This window comes from Vanessa atalanta, chromosome 3, assembly GCF_905147765.1.
Source record: "Vanessa atalanta chromosome 3, ilVanAtal1.2, whole genome shotgun sequence".
Taxonomy (NCBI): domain Eukaryota; kingdom Metazoa; phylum Arthropoda; class Insecta; order Lepidoptera; family Nymphalidae; genus Vanessa; species Vanessa atalanta.
In genome coordinates this window covers 5,687,028-5,714,935 of record NC_061873.1, presented here as the reverse complement: position 1 = coordinate 5,714,935, position 27,908 = coordinate 5,687,028, and the positions used below count along the sequence as shown (strand labels likewise).

The following is a 27,908-nucleotide window of genomic DNA, read 5'->3' as shown; positions in this document are numbered from 1 at the left end:
TATCAAATTTGGTAGCATTGATTTTTGATGGCTACGTTCAAAATAAAAAAAACATCTATTAAGTCACATACGATAACGATGTCCTTTTTAATTATTATAAAAGACATCTTCAAATGTATCTATTCATTTAGTAAATTACTTCACAAATAATATATTGTAATTGTTTTATTGTGTGCTAAAATGCAGCTAATAGCTTACTGAAATTAGTTTAAAATAAGTCTTAACTACACTACCATTAAAATAGTGGCATATTGGTAAAGAAGATGGACCGCGAACAACAGTAGAGAGTAGTAAGAGTGCGCAATGCGCAGGGCGGGCGGGACGCAGCGGGCGGCGGGCGGGCGGCCGCGGCGACTCAGCGGCAGTGCTCCTCGCGCAGGACCGGAGTGGTGTTCACTCGGCCGCGCGCCACGGCGCGACATGCCCAGCTGATGTTTATTTATACCGCGAGCTCGGCGGAGGGCGCGCGCGGGAGGCCCTCCCCTCCGCGGCACCACGGTTTCGCGTGATGCAGCCGAGCGAGCTAGCCGACACCGCGCACGCCGCTAGCGGAAATCCCCCGCAGCGTGGCCTCAACGGTGGCCGATTCGACTTTGATGATGGTGGTACCTATTGTGGCGGTTGGGAGGACGGCAAGGCCCACGGTCACGGTGTGTGTACTGGACCGAAAGGACAGGGGGCGTACGCCGGCTCCTGGCACTTTGGATTCGAAGTATCCGGCGTCTACACCTGGCCCAGGTGAGGTAGTGTCTCCGCCCGGGCCTCGCACATGCCCGAAATCCGCGTCCGAAGCCGCTCCAAAAATAGTCTGCTATTAATAATTGAGTTCGGTGTTTCGCTAGAAAACGCGTGTAACGGCGGTGAAAGTGCCTAATGGTCCAACCACGAAGAAAATAGTCATATCGATCTGTAGCTACTGATAACGATAAGTGATAAGAGTAGGTATCGCGATGCTGCGGCCTCGATGTCAATTGACCTGCTGTCATTGTTATAGACACATCCATTAAGGATCTAATAACGCGTGGTAAAGGAAAACACGATTTTATAAGTCGCAATTGAGGGCAATGTAGTGCAGCTGTTTAATGTCTTGATCACGGGAGTTGACATGTGACTTGTAAAAAAAACACGTATTATATCATTTTATGCACTACTTATATAAATTACATTCACTGAACTTTTCATTGATTACTCGACACTTGACTATCTGATATTATTGTTACAATAAAAATAATCTTAATTAAGTTTGTATTTACGCGTTTCATGTAAATAATTTATAACGGTAACCGTTATCTCAAGCTTCATTTAATACCAGTACTTCAAAAATCGAATTAAACATTAACAGAAAAGGATAAAAAACGATTTTTTTTTCAAAAGATTAAAATGAATTGATTAGGAATGACAATGAGGTGCATTTCATAATGACTAAATGAAATTATTTTTATCTGGCTTTTATATGGCTATCGATATTTACCTACACAAGAGTTATACAGACATCACAGTATGAGTACGTGGCTCTGGCAGAATGCGTTACTGTGCCAGACCTTCCTATAAATCTCAGCGGACGCCTGCTCTCATCTAACCCACTTTCATCGGGTCGTTGCTCCATCAAAATAGGAAACTCCCGACATTGTGATTTTAGACAAACCTCAATAGTGTATTGGCCTCTTTTTATTATACGGTCAAAGATTTAAAAAATATATAAATATTTTAAAATTAATTGGGTCAAAATTAATATACAAATAAAACGAATTAGGAGTTATATATGCACTAGAATTTTAGTAGTAGCAGAGTTTGATTTAAGGACTCGTTAATATTTTTTTAGCAAAATATTAAATTTCATATACTATATTTTATTTTTAAATTTTTTTATGATTTCGTTATTATGATTATGCTTGTTGAAAATAAAATATACATTCTAGTTCTTTTTTCTTAATCGTATTTGTTATGTACGTACTGTATTAATAAAAAATATGGTTAACATAAATTGTAGTTCAGAAATATTTTTAATAGTAAAGTGACTTAACCTAATGCGTGCGTGTTTAGTTTAAAGATAATATCAGGTTTAGGTATCTTGAAAGTAATGGATTACAGGATTTTGATTATATAACAATATACATTTTCAAGGAGCACTTAAGGATGACGATAAACTTACTTTCTGTATTACTTTACTAAAATTTAAACCAATATTGAAAATTATATTTGAGTAAATTTAATTGGCGGTTTTTTATTGCGTTTCAATTTTTATATACTAGTGACCAAAATTAGACCGTAATTAATTGTTGGTAAGTAATATATATATTTATATACATTAATAATTAGTTCACGCATTATATATTCATTTTAATTATGCTAAATTTCACTCTTGTTACTCCCCCTTTATTTAAAATTACTAACAAACTGTATAAACTCGGAAATCCTATTGAATTGTTTAATTTATTAACTCTTTCTTATTTCCTTTATCGTCATTGATTCTTATGACTACATTGAAAAATATCCTTATACATTTTAATTTAACTTTTGGTAAATCATTTGGTATTTTTATTGCTTCCTTACTGAAGCCATAAACAGTAAAGTTGTCCATTTCCTTCACAAATGTTAGTAAATTCTAAAACCTTTGTATTGTAATGAACAATATTTCTTTTATTAATTTTATTTTGTTTTAACATTTCGAAAGCTATCTATTATAGTCTAGATTCTAGATGTGGTACAGAGACAACAGTAATATAAATTACTTCGATTTCATTTTTTACAATCACACCATAAACAAATTCAACAAAACAATATTCTTTTTTATATTCAAAAATATTTTAACTGACACTTCCATCCATTGATTCTAGGTGGACTGCACGTTACCTTTTCCTTTTAAATATGTTAATTTGTAGTATACATGTGAGTATGGTAGTTTTCCTTGTTTTACAGCTACTTTTTGCTTCGGCTCTTTGCCCAGCTCGCTAGAGATCTTGATTTAGAATGAAAAGGGAATTAGCCGTGGAAAAGTTACCTGTAATCTACTAGGTCATATTTATTTCGTCCTCCTTCTTTTGTTACTTTTGTACCCAACCGTAGTTTGGTTGTATATATGTATGTATATTGTACCTTAAAACTGAACATGATATGCAAAATTTATTTCTAACATATCAGAGACAATAAAGAATTTGTAATTTGTAAAACAAGTAATTTGTAATTAGACAAATTACTAGGCAAATTATTATTGATATTATTATTCATCCAACTATTCCTTACATATATATTGAATGAAGAAATACTATTTTTTTTAATCGGTTTAAATTCAAAAGGCGCGTGCGTAAAGGCTTCAGGAATATCACAAGCAGTCACTCAATGTTTGTTGTGTGTTTATTGTTGTGTCAATGTTGTTTGTTGCTTTTGACTACTTATTTATTAATACTTAAACAGGGATAAAGTATCTTTATACATATTTATGTTTTGGTGTGTATGTTTTTGTAAGCATTTATTATAAAAGGAGAGACGAAGCTATGCCATTCAGAAGCTACTGTGTCATAGATATGCATATACAAATGTTAATTGTAACTAGAAATACATAATATATAAAAATGTATAGCATGTTACATCAGTTATTTGTGAAACGATGCTTAACTAATAGCTTGATTTATAAACCTCAGCGTACTATTTTAATGAGTTAGTTGCTGCTAACATTAAATATGTTTGGATATAAATTGACAGACAAGCACCATTTGAACTTTGCTGTGTGCAGATAAATCCATGAGCAACGGCTCGTTAGTGTTCATTATTTAAAGACTTACGTTTCGAGTGTTTAAAGATATCATATTTTGATGCTTTTTACCGTAACAAAAAATATTTCCCACTTTAAAAACTTAAATACTAATTTAAATACATAATTATATCGTAACATTAACTATTCCAATCAAATAACACCCACTCCAGATGCAATTATAAAAACAAACAAAATTTTCATTGATTTTCATATTCCATGCGATTTGCTTATAGCGCTACTATTTTATTTCTTTGAATCGAATAGGCTTTACAGGTGCTGTTAGAGATGGACTTTGTTCCGACGATCGCTACCACTACTTTGTTTCCATCGTACTATTTCCGTGCTCAAATAACGAATTTCTATACGACATCGTTTTGTTCATTAGAGTAAATTATACAATTGTTAACCTAAATTAAATAAATTAATATATGAAAAAAAATATCCTTTTTAAGAACAATTTCCTTTTTATATATACCAAAATTGACTCACATATTATCTTGTGAAGATATCTAAATACGTAAAAAATACATGTTGTTATTTAGAGGGATGAGTCAGACATTTTAGTGTATGTATCCCCTTATAAGTAGCGACCCGCTCCGGCTTCGCACGGGTACAGATTATTATTAATATAGGAAATAGTATGATATAAATGTATTATATGTGTAAATTATATTTTTCTGAGGAATAAAAAAGTATAATGGTGTTTGATTATAAACCTAATACACTACGGTAACTAACGCAGCTGGAAACAACATTAAAATAAAGTTATATTTTAAATACAAAAGAATGTTGGCATAACTTATATACATACATATATCTAAAATTATTTTAAGTATTGATACAAATTGTTGTTTCTAACAGTGTAAGTCAAGTATCTATTTAATTAAGAAAAATATCTAAATTCAATAATGTAATAATAATATCAAAGCATTACCTAATTGTTGACAGTTTGACTTTCGAATGCAATAATTTATTTTCTATACGAATAATTTATTTATAGATTTTTTTTATGACAAACCAGTTAACTATTTATTTAATTAGTAACGCAGAATACGTTGATGATAATTACCGACTGTATAATTACTGCATAACTAGCATATACAACTTTATTGACGAAACGATCGCTAGGCCAATTTAAACGAAACTTAAGTATATTTTGTTTACTTTCTTGAGCTACATCCTTTCCAATCCGTCCTCCAGTAGATTTTTTAAGAACGATTTTGACTTCGACTATATTTGTGGCATAAATAATAATATTATAAATAATATAAAATAATAAATGAACGAATATTTCTCTTTACTGAGCTTCATAAAAATACACATGTTAAAATCAATGTGCAAATAGACTAAGAATATTGCAATTTATTCAATTTTCATTATATTTAAAGCCATAGATCTTATTATGACATAGAGCTCTTGTGTATTTTGTAAAAAAAATATCATATTTATAAAACGGTGAGAAAGTAGTAAGGGATTTTATGATACAATATATATACTAAACTAAAATATAAATCATTTATATACCTAATTCGAACACAATAATACTAATACTATAATTGCGAAAGTAATCTCTGTTTTCTGCTTGTTATTTTATAAACGACTGTGCCAATTGTAATAAAATTTTACATTGAGGCACAAGCAAATTAAATACAGGAGACGCGGCAAAAATATTACACCGGAAACAAGAAAAATGATGTCCGCTTTACAAATAAAATTAAAATGTTCTAAAAAAATTATATAAAGTTCAGATTATCCAATTGATTGTTACCTATGTAATAATGAATAAATTACGATTACATAAACAAAACTTCGAAAAACCTCAAGCCTTACCATATCTTCTACTATATCTCCTGACAGCTACTATATCTCCTGACAGCAGACACTTGATTGTGAGACTTATTGATTTTTTAATAATTATTATTACATATAGCTAAGCTATCTTATGTGTTTATTACATATATAGACAATACATATAAGATAGCTTCTGTCCGTTTGAGTTTATATTCCTTTTAATTTGAGTTCTTATGGCATATACATGATTACATCAATAAATTGCTATTTATAACCATACGGGATAATTACTAAAGTAACTTTTTTAAATTCAATTTAATTAAAAACGTTTCAAATTTACAATATATTCGATTAATAAATAAAGTGCAAATTCGTGGTATCTATCCTAGAGAGAGGACAGGGGAGCACTGAAAGTATTTATAAAATGTATCATCTCTAAATATATACAATTATTCAAACACTATAATAAACTAGCAAAACCCGGCAGACGTTGTCCTGACTGTGTATACTAATTATATTCAGATTCATAATTAATATACTGAACTGGGTCAAAGACTTTATTAACATAAGAATTGTTTCAATTGAGTTCTCTAATAAGTATATAATGAAAAAAAAAATTTGCAAATCATGACCGCGTGAATGGTGGTAACAGTGCTAGCATGAGCGCCTGTTGACTCGCTGAAACGCTGTTACTCTAACATTTTTTTTTTTTTTTTTTTTATGTCATAAGGTGGCAAACGAGCAGGAGGCTCACCTGATGGAAAGTGACTACCACCGCCCATGGACATCTGCAACACCGGGGGGCTTGCAGGTGCGTTGCCGGCCTTTCAGGAAAGAGTACGCTCTTTTCTTGAAGGTTCCCAAGTCGTATCGGTTCGGAAAAACCGCCGGCGAAAGCTGGTTCCACAGAGTGGTTGTGCGAGGCAGAAAATGTCTTAAAAATCGCGCTGTTGTGGATTTTCGGACATCTAGGTGGTGCGGGTGATATTTGGAATTTTGACGAGATGTCCGAAGGTGAAATTCAGCAGCCGGGATTAGTTCGAACAATTCCTCGGAACATTCCCCGTGATAAATTCTGTAGAAGATGCAGAGCGATCCAACATCTCTACGCAAAGCCAAAGGATCAAGCAGATCGGAAAGGGCTTGATCGTCGATAATTCGAGCCGCTCTACGTTGGATACGGTCAAATGGAAGGAGCTGGTACTGGGGAGCACCCGCCCAGAGGTGAGAGCAGTATTCCATGTGAGGCCGAATTTGCGCCTTGTATAGTCTTAGACGATGGGCCGACGTGAAATACTGTCTTGCCTTGCTGAGCACACCAAGCTTTTTTGATGCCAATTTGGCTTTGCCTTCCAATTGACCGCGGAACTGAACGAGACTCGAAACATCAACGCCAAGTATTCCGATACTAGCTGTAGCGGCTAACGGAATGTTCTCGAATCGTGGAGATACGACAAATGGTGTTTTTTTAGCAGTTAACGCGCAAACTTGCGTCTTTTTGGGGTTGAAGTGAACTAGGTTTAGCCGACCCCAGTTCGAGACTTTGTTTAACGAAGACTCGATTTCAGATACAAGTTTGTTCCGGTTTTCTTCGACGTTTTCCCGAGAAATATTAGCACGGCCGGTGTATGAGGTGTCTACGGTGCTGTCGTCTGCATAGCAATGAATGTTACTGATTTGCAACAAGTCATTGATATGCAGAAGAAACAGAGTGGGTGATAGAACGCAGCCTAGTGGAACACCAGCATTGACGAATTTTAAGTCAGAGCATGCACCGTCGACAACGACCTTGATGCTCCGATCTGCCAAAAAACTGGTAATCCAATTGCATAATTTCCCGGGAAGCCCATAGGAAGGAAGCTTCGAAAGAAGCGCTTTGTGCCACACGCGATCGAAGGCCTTCGCTATGTCCAGACTGGCTGCTAATGCCTCCCCTTTGCTCTCAACTGCTTCCGCCCATCTATGAGTAAGGTAAACTAGAAGATCACCGGCTGAGCGACCCCGACGGAAACCGTACTGGCGGTCGCTAATCAGCTGGTACTCCTCTAGGTACCGCAGGAACATGATACGGAGCCAATATGTCAGTGTATAAGCGTCGTACAAAAGCCAGTTCCTGTTCCCAGGACACTAGTGTCCACCTACTGGGTATTTTGCCATCAGCATGAACTATTCTAGAAACTCAATAGGAGTAGTATATAATACTCTTCGGTTGATAACATTTCACGAGTGAAAACTCGTGAAATGTTATCAACCGACTCACAATGATAGGCCGTCTTGATACGTTAACAAGTTTTATAATTATTATCATCAAAGTAACATCTCATTCTGACATTTCATGTTCGTGTTCTACGATATAAAACAATGCTAGAATACATTTTTTAGTTTAGTGCTAGAATTGATATAAAAGTATTTATATTATAGCATTGCACGATGTGTTCAAAGGTTGTACAATTTTCTTCTTGCACCCTAGCGCTTGTTGTGCTTAAGATAGGGCTAAGTAGGAGACAGAAAGAAGATTAACTTGTCTTCAGTCAATAATGTTTTTATTTATAATATTTCTTAAAAATAATCGTGTTTAATATTTCCGCGATAATTTTCTACATTACATATATATTCAATAATGTGCAAACAAAAAATTTGAAGTCGAGATATATTTTTGTTTTCAGTATTCATAATTAAATTAATAGACTTTCTGCTTCTGAAAAGATTTAACATTATTTTTATATCGACTAACCCTTTACATTGCCACAATTTTAGCACATACGTCTTATATTTTACGACTCCATAGAAAGAAGTAAATCATACATCATAAAGATGCTTTTAAAGAATAATTTAAGCCGCTATCAATTATATATAAAATTAATTTCAGGTAAAAAAGTTTTGAAAAGATTTAATGCAAATACACGACTAGAAGTACCGTGAAGCCCACTATAGGTACGTCCTAGAGGACTTGGCCTCTTATGCTGCCGTGTGCGGAGATTTTAAATAATGAGGTGACTGACATCGTTTCGTCGAGAAACGGAGCAATACATTAAAGAAGTAATTACGGCTTTTAATTAAGTAAGAGTTGAAATACTATATCAAAAATAAGTAGTTTGGGTTAAATGGTCGCAATTCAATACTATTTTACGTAATAGAAATACCGATATTTAATTTATATTGAGAACTTGTTTATTAGACTCAAGAACGACATTATTAAGAAGGAATTTATTATATATTAGGAAATATCCTAACATGAGTTTTACTTAGTATAATATATTAAATACTGTTAAATTTTATTATTATACAACATATAGCGTAGCAAAGTCTACGAATTGCTCCCGTGGGGCAACTTTAAAGCTCTTGAATTTTTTAATTTCTTTTTTGGAAGCGACTTTATTTACGTAGACTGTGTGAGTTTACAATTACTTAAGATCCTTTCTTTCGATGTGAAAGTATTCTATGTTTATCCTACACAAATAATGTAGTTTCCTACATTAACTTACTAAGTTTACAATTCGTCGAATTTTGTAACATTGAATTGCTTATACATATAGATAATATTCGGACACATTTAAATTTAAAATACTTGTAAATTGGTATTGGCATTTTTGCCGTTTAAAAAAAAGCATTGTGTAAAATAAATGAAAATACCCACCTATATAGTAAGAGATTGTATGAAATTCGTTATTCGATATGACCAATTGCCGCTACTAGCTTTACCCTAAGTGCAAGTATGTGTATATAGAAAATACAAGCAGTATTTCGTCATGGCAGGCAAATAGCTTCTAGAAAATTCAATTATTATTAATGTATTATTTTAAAATATATAATATATTGAATACATAAAATTGAACATGCCAAGGCAAATGATGAATATCATCTTATCTTGTAGCCTTTTTTTACTGAAACATTGAAATAGATAAAATGAGTAACACGTGGCAGGCGAAGAATTCATAACATTCAAGACTTTTTTTTATTCTTAATAATGTCGTTCTTGAGTCTAAACTATTGTCATTTGCGTGACAACTGACAAGCAAGGTGCGTCAGTCGCGTGGGCGTTTCACGCGGCCTGTAGCCAAATTGTAGGTCATGTAGTTTAGTAAGCATATCGACGACTTTGTCTCACGGATAGCATTTAGCCATTAAATCAGCACTTGGGTCAGTATTTACCACTAGTTGATATAATTAGTCTCTCTCTTCAAGTGGGCTTATACGTTGCGATCATTGTTTTATGAGATGATTCTTGGCTGGCAACCCGTATAAGAGCCAGCTAATACGCGCTACCACATCTATTGATATTTGGCCAGCTTGCAACTTGTAATATTTTAAATCATGATATGAACTTTATCATAAGCGAAACCTGGTTTAGCTGTTGATAGATTGCTCTATATGTTCATTGAGAACATTTAAATGATATTGTTTCTTTTGTGAAAAAGTACAATTCTAGTAGCACGGTGAACAGTTTAAAATAAGTAGGAACTGGCCGAACATTTTACGTCCAAGGTCGGCATTCAGTAGGTCTTACAATGCGCCGGTTTAACTTGCAGTATTCAGTTACGCTACCGCAGAATATGTAACTGGTGAGATATAAATAGCCGTTAGACTCGACTGGTTCCGCCCGTGTTCATGTGTAGAACAGACCAATCCATTATCTTACCGCAACTAATAAAAACTGAAAGGAATTTCAGTGTTACTCACTGGCCGTACATGTGTTGATGTTTGACTTTAGCTATGAATCTATATATATAAAAATAGTTGTTCATATTTCAGATTGATATTAATAAACTAACACTGTTTTGACTGATTACCATAAAATTTTGCACATATGCATATGGGGGTTTTTATACTATCTACTTGGGTATAACTCACCATGGCGCTACGGCTAAGTCTATACCGTTCAACCGATCATAATGACAACTATATTTATATACTTATAGGATAGACATTATTAGTTAAGTTACATATTTAAAGATGTATTGCAACGCAAGCCGCGCACTAGCTAGTATAATATATGTACATAAGTGTAAACAACTACGTTATACCCTCTATGCGGCAGTAGAGCGCTTAGTTACGGATCGAAACAATCTGAACTTTGTTTGTTTTGCAGTGATTGTAACAAATATATTTTCATAAAAGTCAAGGCTAATGTAGTAAAATTTTAGATTGTTTATTATTTTTTAATGAAAATTTATCAGCCTATATAAACAGTTCTTTTTTATTTCGTTACTAAATTCAAATTCAGAAAACACTAGTTCTTTTTTTTTCAATTTTATAAGTGGAATAAATGGTATCTTTATAGTTTTCTTCTGTTACTATTGGTCAAATATATGCAAAAAGTTTATTATATATGCAATAATGAGTTAATTACGGTAATTACAGATAAACAAAACATTATAAGCCGTATGTTATTGTTTGTTAAGATTTATGATTTAAGATTCATGATTGACTGTGAGTAGATTTAATCGGTCGTAGAGAGCGAGGCATACTGACTAAAATATTAACTCCTTATTTTCAAACGTTGTAATAGCGGTTGTAGAGTTTCATAATATTTTTTTGATGATAGAAAGAAAACAAAGTAGTAACGTAATTATATATAAGTTACCACTATACAAAGTTAGTTAGTAACACCGTTATTGTATAAAATAACATATTTTTTTAAATAATTTTATTTATTATCCCAAGTAGAAAGGATGTACAGGGATTATTACACTAACACTTTTTTATTTTGATATTTGAACGCATTAAAATAACACTTAACTATGTTTAAACTACTTTATATATCCATATAATACATTTAACTTGACCTCGAGAAATCGTATCAATAGTACTGGCAGTATTTGCCAGTTGAATCGCAATTACAATATTATTAGTGGAAATTCATACTCATATACAAATAAAGCCATTACACAGTTATCCTATCTATCTAAATAAGTTATCATTTAAACAATTAATCCAATAAAAATAAAATTAAGTATTCTAGATTATTTTGTCACAAGCACCAAAATTATGTACATACATACGTACAATTAGGCGTAAAATACTTGTATTTTAATTTTTATTCTATTTCATTATTTTTTCTTCAAACTAGTCGGAAATGTGGTATATTTTACGGTCAAAGCGACCATCTGAGACACGATTAGAGATAATATATAAAAAACATACAAGATTTTAGGTTTCAGAAAAATTTAATAATAATTACTAATTATAATATAAATGAAACTTATTTAAAAAAATTATATTTACCTATCATAATCGCATTAATTTGTGATATATATACGCATATATACATATTGGTAACATCACTAACACAGACATAGACTAAGATCGAATATATATAAGATAGAATCGATATAAATAATATCGAAGAAATGATTCGAATGTTACATTAGCAGCCCGTAAATGTCCCACTGCTGGGATAAAGGCCTCCTCTACCTTTGAGGAGAAGGTTTGGAGCATATTCCACCACGCTGCTCCAATGCGCGTTGGCGGAATACACATGTGGCAGAATTTCGTTGAAATTAGACACATGCAGGTTTCCTCACGATGTTTTCCTTCACCGCCGAGCACGAGATGAATTATAAACACAAATTAAGCACATGAAAATTCAGTGGTGCCTGCCTGGGTTTGAACCCGAAATCATCGGTTAAGATGCACGCGTTCTAACCACTGGGCCATCTCGGCTCAGGCTCGAATGTTACATACAACAAAAAATTTATAGATGTTTCTTATATCTCCCACATAATCAATTGTTATCTATATAATCTATACTTGTGTTATTTAACTTAATTAATTTTATTTTCTTATAATATTTTAGGGGAAAAACCAATTATATGAAACTTTTTTAATTTATCTTATGCCATGTATAGAGACGGAATAGTGTTAACATTATATTCTACTACTAGTCTTATTACTAAGGTAAAATTTTATTTCAGAAATTAAAATCCGTCTGTCTATAGTTTTTATTTATTTATAGATATTTGTTATGATAGTGTAAGTCGACATTGTTTTATTTTCTATACCGTCTTATACACATTAGGTATGCATTCAGGAATTCTCGATATGTTTCGGGAAGGTTTCCATCAACATAAAAGGAACGCGTCGATAAATAACATAAGTGAGAACGGAATAGTTAATAATATATATTATGTAAATTTTAATCACATAGTGTATATTTAGTAGTGGTATTTGGCATGAGGGATGGATTATTACATTTAATTTTCAATTAATATATGTACATTTTGGTAACTTCATTAAGAGATCTTTGTCCATCAGTGGGCAAACTTTTATCCTCACTATTTCAGTCCAATGAAATGGAAATCTAATAAAGCCGTAGAGCGCAGTATTTAATGACGTTTTAATTATTTCCATAGTGTGCTCGTATAATCACTATCTAGAAAACCCTAATATTCGCGTGGACGACTGGTTGAGCAGTAGACAAACGAGGTTGTTAATTTTTAAAACGATTATGACTCCGACAGTAGTTAGATTCGTAGCTATTGTATGTATTGTATTGGGCAATAGAACATTTCAAACAACGCTACCACAATACACAACATGTCCGCAAGCTATTGCTAGCATCAAAGCAACTATCAAAAGGATGTAATTTAGCCGTAATAAAACGCTTCGTTAATAGGTGAAATAGTACAAAAAACGTTTCATGTTACACGCACAAAGTGAAAATACTTTGCTCTTTGTTAATCTCAGCTTTGAATTTTATTTTCAAAGCAAAGATTGTATTCATAAGCTTCGTCTATGAAGTTGAACTTCTCAGTATTCAATTGATTAATCGAGTGGATGCCGTGTCCGTGATGTGGCAGAAAAAAAAACAATTCCCTAGAGTTGCGACTGGGATGTTTGTTCAAGGTTCAAGGCACCTTCTGCAATAAGCATCAATGTTCGCTTTCATTGCTGGTTTTGCCCCCCAGCCAATTTGATAAGAACCTAATGTACTAACAGGTAGATATTCCTTCTAAAATAAAACTTACTGCTGTTTGACAGACCAAGATCTTATTATAGAAGGTTAAAAAAGATTTTGCTGGTATACCTCTCGCTCCCACTTCTACCACATATAAATTAACCGCATAGCAATTTCTGGTTAGCTATCTATTAAGTCGTAATATTCACACCTTTCATTGTGTGGTCTTTAGGTATGTTTGTAACCCACAATACAGTAAGCTCTACAAGTTTTATACATTTGATTTCCCTAGAAAAAAACCCCACGTCCCTTGGGATTTGATAGTGCTTTTCATACGTATCCATTAAAATAGCCCAATCAGCTATAATACCTAGTATTGAAAATAAAGATTTTACTTACGTAATTCGGTGTTTTTTAAATATTTATATTTCAGCATCTTTTCTACGATGGACGATTTTGATGTCCATTTTTTAAAATGTGTTTTAATTAAAATTCTTTATTTATAATAATAAAAAGTAACAAAAAAAAATGTTTATAAAGCTAGTCAAATATTCTCAAAAAGCATATTAAATATTTATAATTATTATGTATTTATAAAGATATGACGTATCACACTGAAGTTAAAACCCTTAGTCCGAAAACCTAATTAGCTGTGAGATCAACTCAGGATGATTGGGTCATCCACAGTTGATCTATATAAGTTTTTGTCATATTTTTCTCCATTTAGGACTTGCATCAGCTCGCAAATAATACAAATTTATTAACTTTATGATAACGGTAGATTTTCGCGGTTTCGCCTGCATTAAATGTATATTATACGTGACCTTTTCATACAGTTATAGTAATTCTATGGGCGTTTATTATTGCGGTCTTGTTAACCGGTTGCGTGAAATTATACAGCCTAGAAACTCTTCAAATAACCTTTTATCGTACGCAAAAAAATAATAATTAAAAAGACCTCGTAGCGCTAACGGTCGCTACGCGCTGATATCAGAAAATTAGCACGTTTAGCTAGAAAATATACATACATATCTTGTTAAATATCTCGTACATAAATGTTATATAAAACACATTAAAATGCAAATATGTACGTAAAGTAAAATTAAAATGTGTAATTTTTTGGCATTTATTTCCCCACGCTTGCCCAATGTTGATTGGTTGATCTGAATGTGAATAAATAGCATATAAAGATACCTAAAGATATTAAACTTCGCCAAAGAGTACCTGATGAATTTTCATTACTGTTTAAAAACTTGAACACTTAAATATACTTCCATACACAAGGCATTCTTAGACACAATCTTACACAAAAAAAAATATTATCTCTATGTACGTAATAACAAATAAAATATATTTTATACTTGTAGATATTTTTTGTATCTACTCCATACTTTGGAATTCAGCCAAAACCATTTGATAACAATCTCGTAGCGACTTGAACCCTAAGCGAAACTTCGTCTCATACTTATAAAGTAAAAAATTAAAAGATACCATAAGATGCCAATCTCTCATTGATTATTATAATGCTTGACATCAGTCTTATTATCGTTGTATATGGAGAAAATAAGCAACATTTTTAATTTTTACAAAATTTTATAAATTTGTGATTTCGTAATCTTTCTCCTGCTAAACAGCTAGACCGATTTGATAAAACATTTTTTCGGTAATAATAAGGTCACCTGGGTCATATACAGTCGGTAGGTAGCGCTGTAGCTGTCATCCAGAAATTCTTACATCAAAACAATGTACATAATACTTAAATTTTAGTCTCCTTTCAATTTTTTTATTCATGCTCGGTGCTACATCCTTTCATTACCAGTACGAAATCTGAACAGAAAGCAAACAGGCAATATAAAGATTGGCTAACATAGAGGCTTTGTAATTTGTATTATTATTTATAACATTTATGGACTATTAAATATATTCTGTAAATATTAAATAGTAGTCGTAAATAGCATTATAAATTTAATTGATATTAATATTTCGAATTGTGCTCTCACAATTGTAACCTAACCACCAATAACATCGAATGCGAACGTATTAAAATTAAGGATTCATTTTTCTAAAATTCCCGAATAAAACGAGGTCATCTATCGCGTATTTGCAATGATATGTGTATCCTGCAAACGACCCCTTACTAAGTAGTAATATCTTACATGTTTTCATCAAATAAAGATTTGCAAAAAAGTTTTTACATCGAATAGGGTGAAATGGTTGGCTCACGTCGACTAGAGAAACGTTGTAGAACACATCTTCAAGACCTCCAGAGTGTTTTAGAGCTACAGTGAAGTTAAGAGAGGTGAAGTACGTCTATGCTGCTTCGCTAGCGACTTTTCTGATGTAAAATAAAGATAAAATATTGTAGCGAATCCAAACATATTTTTTTTGTAAAAAATATGGAGAAATTTCACACTAACTTAGACGATAAGTTATTCAAAATATGAAATTAACAGAATTATTTTAACGCTAACAATATTATCAAATACATTATTCGGTCGGTTATATGAAGTAAAAAATCGTGTCACGTATATTTATAGACGCTAATGAATTTCAAACTAACTGAACGCGTAAAACAAAAGAAATGATATAAGCACCAATTTTCAGTTATTTATTGCAATTATCTTCACTAAAATAGCTTTTCAAAATTTGTAGAGATTTATTACATAAATACAACACAAGATTTCGCAATTACTTTTCAACATATTATGTATTATATAATACGTCATATTTATGATTATCTATCATTATTTCGTTACCCTTACTAAATTTACCTACAAAACTCATTAAAATATTAGATACGTGTGTATCGTGTATACGTACGTAAAATTTATTGTCTTGTCAAGTTACGATTATATTCGAATTAGGTCAAGTTTAACGAGTATTATTTAATAAATCAAATATAATTATTATGACATATTAAAAACAAGTTAATTATATTATTTTTACAGTGGAAGCTCATTCGAGGGACAATGGCAAAACGGCAAACGGCACGGTCTGGGCGTGGAAACGCGCGACCGCTGGCTGTACCGGGGCGAGTGGACTCAAGGCTACAAGGGCCGCTACGGCGTCCGACAGAGCAGTACAAGCAACGCCAAGTACGAGGGCACCTGGGCCAACGGCCTCCAAGACGGATATGGTTCAGAAACATACGCCGATGGCGGTAAGAATCACGCCCGATCCATTGCCAAATTTTTAGAATACCGACAAAAATACTTTCGTTTACATGACCATGATATTCCCATTTTGTATAGTCTGAGCCTATTAAACTGTTTAATCAAAGCAATTAACGCTTTATAAAAAATCATTGGCAAAGTTTCTAGATGAGTATTTATAATAGTCCGTTGAACAAACTATCGCATGATATTTAATAAAAGTGAATATAAACCTTTTATTAATAGACGGTACCAGGTCTATTGGTATTTTATACTTTTTCGTTCTTTAACAAATAAAAAATCATTAAAATTTAAATTAAAGGCTACGGGTCTCTAAAAGCAAAAATGCTTTTAAACATAACTTAAATCTGTCTTCGCCACGTCTTCTGTGCGTCGGCTTAATAATAGCCAAGCACATGAATATCACCTAATGACCTACATTACGATTGCGTGAACTAAAAAGAACCTCCTTACTTTGCGCAATGTTTACACTCAGAGAAAATATGTGGAGGTCGAATATACCTATGAATTTAGGTTTATAGCTTAGAAAGTTTTAAATGATTATTAAATGAAATCAATTTGGACAACTTTTTATGTAAGCAGAATTATATCCCAGTAATGTCTAATTTATTTATTCGGTAATATTTTTTAAATATGAAACGTTAAATGTAAAACTTTGACATATCTTACATTGAAATAACCTTGAATTAATACCAAAAATCAGTAATGCGTAACACAGCCCGTGCCGTGCATTACCATGAAACAACGTCATACAATTCTCGACGCCTTTCGTTGAGTCATGATCGTATTAAGATTTGTCATTCATAAAATCGCAAATATGATACTGTGAACATTTTACTGACATGGACATTACTCATATCCGCTTTTCAGTCAACTTCATTCGAAAAAGTAAACTGCGTCATAAAATATCTTTTATTCAAAATATATTTACAAAATGAGAGGATTTAGCTTAATTTGTCGTTAACCGTAATTTTACTTATGATGTGTGAAGGGTTTGATTGCGAATAAGCGATTTGATGAGATTTGTAGGTGAATGGTTCGAGTGAGGCGGCCCTGCAGCACGCCCCGCCAGCCGCGGCCCTCGCTGGTTAAATATAGCAACGGCACGCCTGCCACGCACGCCACCTCGACTCACAATCATGTCGATGGCTTATTTCATGCTATTACGAAAAAACTAAATGTCTTTAATGTCATTAGTGTTACTAAGTTAATGAACGACTGACTGATGCTCTAATCAATAATGATGACGCATATTACAGGGCAAATTTAGCTCTGCGTCACAACATAATTTGGTATAAATAATATACTATGAGACTGCGTATTTTTCCACAGGAACATACCAAGGACAATGGATGCGAGGACTCAGGCATGGATACGGAGTGCGTACATCGGCACCCTTCGGTTTGGCATCTCACTACCGCGGGAGTGCGCGGGATCACCGCGGATCGCTCTCATCATTGGCGGAGGCGACGGGCACGCCGGACCCCTCCGACCGGCGAACAACACGAATGGACGATGCCCGAGGTGGCTTCGTCCTTAAAGCCAGCTCTGATGAGCCATCGGGTAGACGAGGTTCTCTTGTTGAGAAGACTAAAAAGGGACTTCTTGCCGTAAGTTTGCCACATGAACAAAATATAATAACATTTTGGTTAACTATAAAATTGTTATTGTTACTATTCCATAATTGCATTATTTTAAATTATAGCAACAATAAATTGAAGCAATATTAATATAAAATATTGAAGATAATTTCCAAATTAATATTGTTTCCCGAATGAAAAACCTTGAAATGTATTAAAATACCTTAAGTAACATCGATACGATGTCCCCAAGTTAAGATAATCCACGCAGACGAAGTCGTTCATGTATTATAAAGAATACTTAATGCGAAGTCGAGAGGGCACCATCTAATATAATATTATAGAACATTTTTCAAGTAATAACTCTTACAATTTTCAAAAGACTAGAAAATTATAAAACAGATAAAACGTGTATAAAATGCTTCGTTACAGAAGATTTTTATAAGTATCATTTAAATAAGTGCTACTGAAAAACATCTAGGCAATTCATAACCCATATTTTAGTTATAATAAAATTACAAGTAAGTATAAAGGTATTGAAGACATATATAATAATAATAAAGAAACATTTCATTTTAAAAATTTTATGTTAAGATAATTCAGAAATTGGAAGGATTGAATTATTTAATAACGAAACCATAAACAAATATTTTGAAATTTTTTTCAAAAAACTAAATAACTATAAAAAAAAATATTTTAATTATAGAGTATATTCAATTTATGAACCGGACAAACCAAAATGAATAGACCTAAATACATTTTGAAAGAATTACTAGCTGTCTTACTATCGTATTTACGATAAATCTAATGTCAATCAATCAATATGTCCAACAAAATGAAAGAATGATATTTACATTTTATGTAATTCAATTAGTGTTTTGTTTATTGATGTCTTGCCTAAACAGAGTATTTTTTGACTAATATTCAGTAATTGACAGTTCTTAAAAACAAGACATATTTTTTAAATCTTTTATAATTTCTTGCAGGTAAATAGTATATAAATATATTAAAAGTAGACATTTAAATGCTGATTTTCCTTTCAATTGAGATAAATAATATATTTTAATAGAAAATTTCGAACTATCCCTCAGACCCCGCAAATTCTGTTTGGACTTAAACTTGACATACTTCTTATTCTGCCTTTGCTCAGTAATAATATATTTATAGGTTGTTACTTAAACTCAACACTCAAATTTTGGAAATTTCAAATTTGTTGTATACGTTTTAACTCCTTCAATTATTATAATAAAAACAAAAATAGGCTGACTTCCTGACGCTTTAGGCAGAGAGATCTACTTGGGGGTGCTTTGTTCATAGGTTAGGTACCCGCTACCGGTGTAATTGACACAATAAATCCCTCTTACGTCAAAAACTGGTAACTTAGGTTAACAATTTGTAACTTATGTATTTAGAAGGTATTTTTAAATTAAAATAATTTTATAATTGAGAGATATTTTATGTGTGTTCGCAGAAATTACGTAAGCAACGCAGTGCCGGTGAGTTGGACAAGCGCGGCACGGGCTCGGTACGGTCAGGCGGCTCAGGCGGCTCCGCTTCATCCTGGGTGTCGTCGGTCGAAAGCACGCATTCCGCTACTACGCGAGGCTCCTTGCATACCAACTCTAACACCAGTTTCATTGTTGAGGTGAATCTGCTGCAACTGTTGCCTGACTCTGAATAGATCATAATAGAAATTAAAGAGAAACCAATAAATTATATTTTTTTTTCGCTGTTAGTATGGTCAAAGAAAATCTATAACAGGGCGATTCAATGATTTCGGTCAAAGCGGTTAATCTTAAGGGAGACGCAGGATACAGTATAGTGTAGAACTATGTGCGGTAACACTGGGTCACTGTCTTTTCCATCGCACTCATAATCCGATGGAACAGTAAATCCAGCACGGCCGAAAAGAGTTTAGATGAGGGACCAATGGCTTTGAGTGCTTTCCGAGGAACGGAAATATATACACATAACTCCCAGACTTACTAATTTTTCAAAATTATGGGCCCGACTTGGGGTTTGAACCCAGTTGCAAAAATGATGCTTAGAAATGACTGGACGCATGCTGCAAAAACAATATAAAATATAACTACAATGAGACAAATGCTGAAGCTGTACTTTTAAATGCTATTCAAAGTAAAAAAAAAAAAAAAAACAGTAATCGAAATTTGTAAACGTGTATGTTTAAAATTGCTATTCGATATATGCAAATTTTTGGTTTGGGTCTATCAAATTTCTACTGATAGACATTTATTTTTCATTAATAAATATAATTTAAAATAGCTACTGCAAAAATAATGACCATCATGCGGGGTGACCATAAAGCTAGCAGCTATGGTATTTCATAGTTGTTATGATAATTTTTAACTCGATGTACTTCTTTTGAATTGTGAATATTATTATAATATAACTCTATAAAATAATAAAAAATCTTTCAGGATGAACACTTGGATGCCAGTGTAACTGAAACCTATATGGGTGAATGGAAGAACGATAAGCGTACTGGATTCGGTGTCAGTGAACGTAGCGACGGCCTTCGTTACGAGGGCGAGTGGTTTGCAAATAGAAAATATGGCTATGGTGTTACGACTTTTCGTGACGGAACCAGAGAAGAGGGAAAATACAAAAACAACGTACTTATCACGAGCCAGAAGCGAAAACATATGTTCCTCATGCGATCGGCGAAATTCCGAGAACGAGTTGACTCAGCAGTTAATGCAGCACAACGCGCGTCGAAAATAGCGCTCCAAAAGGCCGACATTGCTATTTCTAGGTACTTCAAATCTTAACATTTTCAATAGGACTCTTTTATCGATACATAAAATGTTGTAAATAGATTTAAATAGTGTAACAACTATAATTAGAAGAATTATTATTATTCATAGCGTTGTAAAAATGAAAAACTATTCTTAAGCATTTAGTGTTTACTTAAATATTATGTTTATTTTTATTTACATCCTAATCTTTCCCTGTCGTTATTACTTTACATAATATCATATAAAATTATCTTAATGACATATATGTATAATAATTATAATTAATCACTCGATATATAGAAATGTAAAGAAATCACATTTTTGCAACCCTAAGCTATTTGATGCTAATTATAATCATAAAACGATTATATAAAAAAAAAACTTTTTTAATAAACTAAATAAAATATTTTCCTTAACAGAACCGCTACAGCCCGAGGTAAAGCCGAACAAGCAGATGAATCCGCAGACCAAGCTAAAGAAGACTGTGATATTGCACAATCAACTGCTAAGCAGTTCGCACCAGATTTTAAGCATCCTGGCTTTGACCGCATAGGGTTAAGAGAAAAATACCGACAAAAAGTCTACGAACAACAAATTAATACTCCTGTAACACAAGAAGCCGACAAAATCTTAGACGGAAAGAGCATTCCAAATCATATCCCTCCGATGCACCAACAAATACCCCAAATGAATAAAATACCAAACGCGATTTCTTCTAGAAGACCATCAACTCAATATCAACATAACACAGGGCAACCACTGGATCCCAGATATCCAAATAACCCCCATTTTAGTGCCGATGATAGAAATCAAGGTTCACAATTTGACCAATATTATAAACCTAACCAAGAACAACCATGGAACGCTCCTGGAACTATACAAAATCAAATACCAAATCAAAAACTATACCCATCAAATAATCCACCTAGTGGATATAACATACCGGATAATCAATCAACACCGCAATCTTCTTATCAATTACAGCATCAGCAAAGTATGGACCAAAGCAACCAACAATACTCTAACCAAAATCGCAGATTTTCGTCTTCCGTGCGCCCATCACCTAATCAACGACCGTCACAAGAGTGGAACGCGGCTCCGGGACTAACGAGACGACAAAGTATTCTTGCTCAACCCATGAATGATCCTCAAAGTGAATCGTACGTTGATAGTGCTATGGCTGCATATCGAAGAAACGAACTTCGTACTGGTACTGTGCATTCAGAAGGACCTCTAGATAGACAAGTTCCAAATACAGATTCGCAAGGGTATCGTCAACCTTTGGACCAGCAAGCTTACCGTCAGCCATCAGATCAACAAATGTATCACCAATCTTCAATTAACCAACCAGGCTACCGACAAACACCAGACAAGCAAATGTATCGTCAACAAGCGATGGATCAGCCATCTTATAGGCAACCAACTTCAACAGAGCAAGATATAATTAACGGGGAACGTGAGTTACGACAGCAAGGATCACGCCCGTCAATTGATTACTTTGATCATTACAAAAGACCTCCAAGTAGAGACTCTAGCGTGGATCGTTATGGCAGACGATCGAGACAACCATCTGTAGAGGCTGCTCCTCCGAGTAGTGGTTCACGAGCTGGATCCGTTGCACCCCAACCATTACCTGCATCTCGTCCTGCATCCCGTGCAGCGACACCAGCTGGCAATGGTCATTTAGCTTCCGGTCGGGGCTCTATTTCTAGAGCTTCTTCAAGAGAGCAACAGCCCTTCGAAGATTCTCTCCTACGAAAAAGAACCCTCGGTCAAGAAATTTCACCGTCACCCTATCAACCTAAAAGAACAGAAAGTTTATTCGTAGCACAAAATCCAGCACCATCGCCTCCGGCTCCCATGGGAGGAGGAGGAGGAGGAGGAGGTGGTGGAGGTCGAAAGGTAAGTTAACGTAGAAGTTCAATATTAATTATTAACAAAATAAAGGATAATAGTGGGCAAAACACATCTATTAAAAATCCATGCAGTCGATACATCTTTCACATTTCTTAGTTATATCTTTACATATGATAGTTTTGATGTGTATTTATTAATTACATATTATATAATTATAATAATCGTTAGATTATAATTATAACATACAATAATTAAATAAACTTTTGTAAACATAAATGCATATCATATCATCGAGTATCAAACAAAACATTAAAACAGATAGAGGTTAATTTATTACTTTCTTTTTTAATTCACACTTCAAAGTTGGGGGTATATGGTAGAGTTTAAGCAAGTTATAAGAATACAAGGTGTAATTCTGAATTAAAAAACAAATAAATAGGTATTTAGATTATTGAAAAAAGGTTACAAAATATTATTGTGAGGAGTAGTAAATAATAATAGGAGATGAAAAATAGCAGAACCCTATGCGATGTTGAAATAAGCAAATAAAAATATGAACACTAACATTTGTGCTTAATATTAATAAACGGCTTATAAGGCTTTTTGGAAAAGGATCCCAATTCCCAGGTGAGGGCTACATAATAATCTAATAGAGAATTTCAAATTTAAAGGTGATGTGTAAATGAATTAGATTAATATCTACATAAGGAGATATAACACAACGTGGTTTTAATTTTATTATCAAATACACCTTAAAATTATTTTAATAAGGGTGTAAGTATGTATGAATTTCTTTCGTTTTTAAAAATATAAATTTCAACCAACATAAGTAGTAATTCTTTAATATTACAATGTTTAAATAAAAAAGGTCATTTCAATTACACACTACCTAAATAAAAATTATAATAATAAAGAACAAAAAAAAAGTGAACTTTAAATATTACGATGAGGATTTATTTTTTATTTTTGCGATACTTACCGAATTCTGCGACTGAGTCGCTACTTTACATATCAGAACATTTGTATATTTCCATTTTGTTTAGGCAAGTTAATTAAGCTAAAGTAAAAAAATCATACAAAACAACAAACAATTTTTTAATTACCTTATTATTACAACATGTATGCACTCGTTACCTAATGAAATGACTCTATGAGTTCTTCAATGACACGTAAAACGGTAAATAGAGGATAGAAATAGATGAGATCAAAAGCTCTTAATCGCTACTGTTCACATTTAGCATTGAATTGCAATCTGTGTTATCGCAATCTTTGCTTATGAAACAAACATTGCTGATATTTACATGTGTAATAAATGGAGGTATATACGAGAATATAAAGTTAGTAAGGTGGGCGCGCGTTTACGTTTTGCTATGTAGGCGGTGGGCGGCAGAGCTCAGCCGGTCAGCCCGTTCTATTTCTAAATTAAGACAGTCATTCGCTGTCGCTTTCCGCGCATCACCTATTCGCTGAATATATAAATAGAAAATTATCAGTTCTGATATTTAATTCAATTCAATACAATACAATAATTGTGATATTATCAAATTTTAATTAAAAAAAAATAACTAATTAAATAATCTATCTCTATCGTATCGTAATATTAATAGGTAATAAATAATTGTAGTGTGCCATTTAAAGTCAATTCAATATTCTAACAATAAAATGTGGTATCAAGAAGAGGATGAAGATGAGGACCTCTTGTGTTCGCCTGCTATTTTGGCGAGACGAGCCTCTGAAAGTTGGATAAACGTCCCACCTGTAGAGGTAAAAACTACCTTCGTGTATGTATCGAATGATAAGTTTAAAAAGGACCTATTAAATATGTTTTGGTAGTCAACGTTCAAAATAAAAGCAATTTAATTACGAATCTTAGGAAAATTATCCAGCTTACTTTTTGACTACGTGGGTTTTTGTCATTTATGTGTTATGTGATGTCAATATATACATATCACAAATAATCAAATCCTTTGATTGTAGAAAGTTTTAGCTCTCACCACCTATACATTTTATTTAAAATACATTATATGCATTTGATGATAGTGTTACAATAATTTAATGTTCACGTATTTTTAATACTAAGTATTTCCTTCTTAAAATAATGAATAAACCATAGAAATAACACTATAATAAAAAGTCCATACATACTGTAAGATTGTCATGTTTATCTATTTCTGTTAGAGGTAAGAAAGACTTAAAAAAATATATGTTGAAAATTGTATAAAGTACATTTTAGAATTATTTGCCAATTAATTATTAAATATAATTGAATATTAAAGTAATAAAATTTAATCGTAGATGTTAAGCACGCCACAAACGCTGCAACGAAAGAAGTCTCTGCCCGACGTGGCGGGCATGCCGCGGCTGCCGGACGGCGGAGGCATGTCCCGCGAGGAGGTGTCCGCGCTGGGCTCCGCGCGCCGCGAGGAAGTTCGCCGCATGCACGAAGAGTCCGAAAAGCTGAGAGCCAACCCCCTCCTCTACCTAGTTAGTCCACAAGTGAAGGTAGTTATTTCTTATCATATTGTACATGAATTCTGTATAAAATTTGGTGTACAAATGAATAACTAAATAATTAACAATTATTTGTTTCAGGACTGGTTCTCACGGCAGCAATTAGTGATCCTAGTTTTGTTTATCAACATCTCGTTAGGTATTATGTTTTTCAAGTTGCTGACGTAGCGTCGGCGGGCGGCGCCGTCGCGCCTTCTATCTCAGTGTAACGACACTCGTGTACATAACAATTGTAAAAAAAAATAAACACAAAAACAATATCTGACGTGCAAATATTTCAAATAGTACATGATTACTTTAAACACTTTTAATCGATCATAACTCCTGTCCAAAAATAATATCATTTTATGGATTTCAATTAGCCAGTGTACTTTTGTAAAAGTTGTGAAAGTGGAAAATCAAAGACAAATTATGAGAATACAGTGCATCCTTACCCTCCCCACGTCGAGTCAATGTAACTTCTAATAGTGTGAGAGTGCGATTTTTGTGACCACTAGACGAAATTTCGAATGTAAGCACGATTTACTTATGAACCTGCATATTGTAGGTTTTGCTCGTATTATAATGTTAAAAGCTTGCCTTATTAAGTAAATTCATTTAAGTGAAAATAACATCGTAATGGAAATGAGTGCGGTGAACGTAGGAAGTTCCAGGAAACGCAATGAGACATTTATTAATAGTAAACTAAATGATAAGATATTTACACAAATTAATATTTTGGCATAATATTAGAGTTTCAATATTTGACAGTTTAGTTAACATAGCGTAGACTCATCAATAAGGATTACATTGAAAATTGTAAACGCAGCAATTAAAAATTATTTGCTTGTTTCGAAAAATATTATATACTTAGTATTTTATGAAAGATTTTGGAATCTTTTAATAAAAAAATCCTTACACAAAAATGTTACCATAATTATATTTAATGCTTAAATTAAAAAATCTTTTAAAGTGCTAAATATATGATAGATTAGTTTACTATTTATTATTTAACTTTATTCAATGTATTGTATTGAATCTGTTACCCCAGTTTTTTATAAATATTTAAAATAAATTTTGTAATGTTTGGTGCGCGATTAGAACAAATTATTTGTTCTTAATTTCGTATATTTAAATATGAACATAGATTTACGAGAAAAAGAAATCTATTTCAACTTTCGAAAAAATGAATATCCAATTTTTATACAAATAGGTAATACTTATAATTTTGTGTTGTAACTATGTCAATTTCTTGTATTTGAAATTTTTATATAAGAAAATTAAATTGTATCATATTTATTATATAAAAGTGTGCATGCGAGATTGTTGATACGCTGTACAATTACGAAAGTTGTGGTAAACGCGCAATTCTTAAATTGTTAAAAGTAAGACAATTTCCGCAGTTTCTTCTTTATGTAAAAACTTTAAGTTATCTTTAAGAGTTTTAATTACTTGTATCAATTTTATCTACGTTTCAGAAATAAAATATTTTAACAAATTTTTTCATGTTTTTTTGTGAACAGGTACTTAATGGTCGCTCGACAACTGACGCTGGTGTTGAGCTCGTTAAAAATATTTACAGGGCCTGGGAGGAGTCACAGGATGCCTTAGGGATATTTTGTGATTTATCTAAGGCCTTTGATTGTGTGCAACACGAAACTTTGGTCAGGAAGCTACGTCATTATGGAATTAGGGACACTGCACTCAGTCTTCTGATTTCGTATCTGAGCAATCGCATTCAGAGGGTTGATGTAAATGGAAAGAGATCTCCCGGGTCTCCAGTTACTGTGGGGGTCCCTCAAGGATCAATTCTTGGACCATTTCTCTTCCTTGTTTATATAAATAACCTGCCACATCTCCTAGGTGATAAACTCGAGATAGTATTGTTTGCTGATGATACTTCTTTAATTTTTAAAATAAAAAGACGTCTTTCAATATATGACGATGTGAACAATACTCTCTCTGAAATAGTAAATTGGTTTAGTGTTAATAATTTAATGTTAAATAGTAAAAAGACTAAATGTATTAAATTCACTACTCCCAATGTAAGATGTGTCAAAACGAGTGTACGTTTAAACGGGGAAGCATTAGATGTTTTAGAATCAACAGAGTTCCTTGGTATGACAATAGACTCTAAGCTCCAATGGGGCCCCCATATAAATAAATTGGCGAATAGACTTAGCTCTGCAGCCTATGCGGTAAAAAAAATTAGACTTTTGACTGATGTGGATACGGCACGCCTTGTGTACTTCAGTTATTTCCATAGTATAATGTCGTATGGCATCCTACTCTGGGGTAATGCAGCTGACATTAATACTATTTTTGTACTGCAGAAGAGGGCTATTCGTGCAATTTATAACCTGGTCCCAAAAGATTCGTTAAGAGGTAAATTTAAAGAAATTAAAATAATGACTGTCGCTTCTCAATTTGTTTTTGATAATGTTATGTATGTACGCAAAAACATAAATGATTTTCCCAGAAATTGTGACGTACATTCTATTAACACTAGGAACAAGAATAAACTTGTTACTCCAAGTACCCGATTACACAGGGTTAGTAACTCTTTTTTGGGGCAATGTATACGTTTTTACAACAGGATCCCAGAAAACG

General features: G+C 33.1%; 2 protein-coding genes across 2 annotated transcripts; both read left to right on the top strand.

Annotated features, from left to right (window-relative positions):
- Positions 1 to 365: 365 nt before the first annotated feature.
- Positions 366 to 20,806, top strand: LOC125077446. Its single transcript, XM_047689425.1, has 5 exons — positions 366 to 738; positions 16,391 to 16,602; positions 17,948 to 18,225; positions 19,667 to 19,840; positions 20,634 to 20,806. Exons 1-5 carry the CDS (start codon positions 597 to 599, stop codon positions 20,656 to 20,658), a joined length of 831 nt encoding a protein of 276 aa, XP_047545381.1. The 5' UTR covers positions 366 to 596; the 3' UTR covers positions 20,659 to 20,806.
- Positions 20,807 to 24,364: 3,558 nt separating this feature from the next.
- Positions 24,365 to 26,601, top strand: LOC125077447. Its single transcript, XM_047689426.1, has 3 exons — positions 24,365 to 24,572; positions 25,104 to 25,310; positions 25,401 to 26,601. The coding sequence occupies exons 1-3, from the start codon at positions 24,471 to 24,473 to the stop codon at positions 25,485 to 25,487; spliced, it is 396 nt and encodes a 131-aa protein (XP_047545382.1). The 5' UTR covers positions 24,365 to 24,470; the 3' UTR covers positions 25,488 to 26,601.
- The last annotated feature ends 1,307 nt before the right edge of the window (positions 26,602 to 27,908 follow it).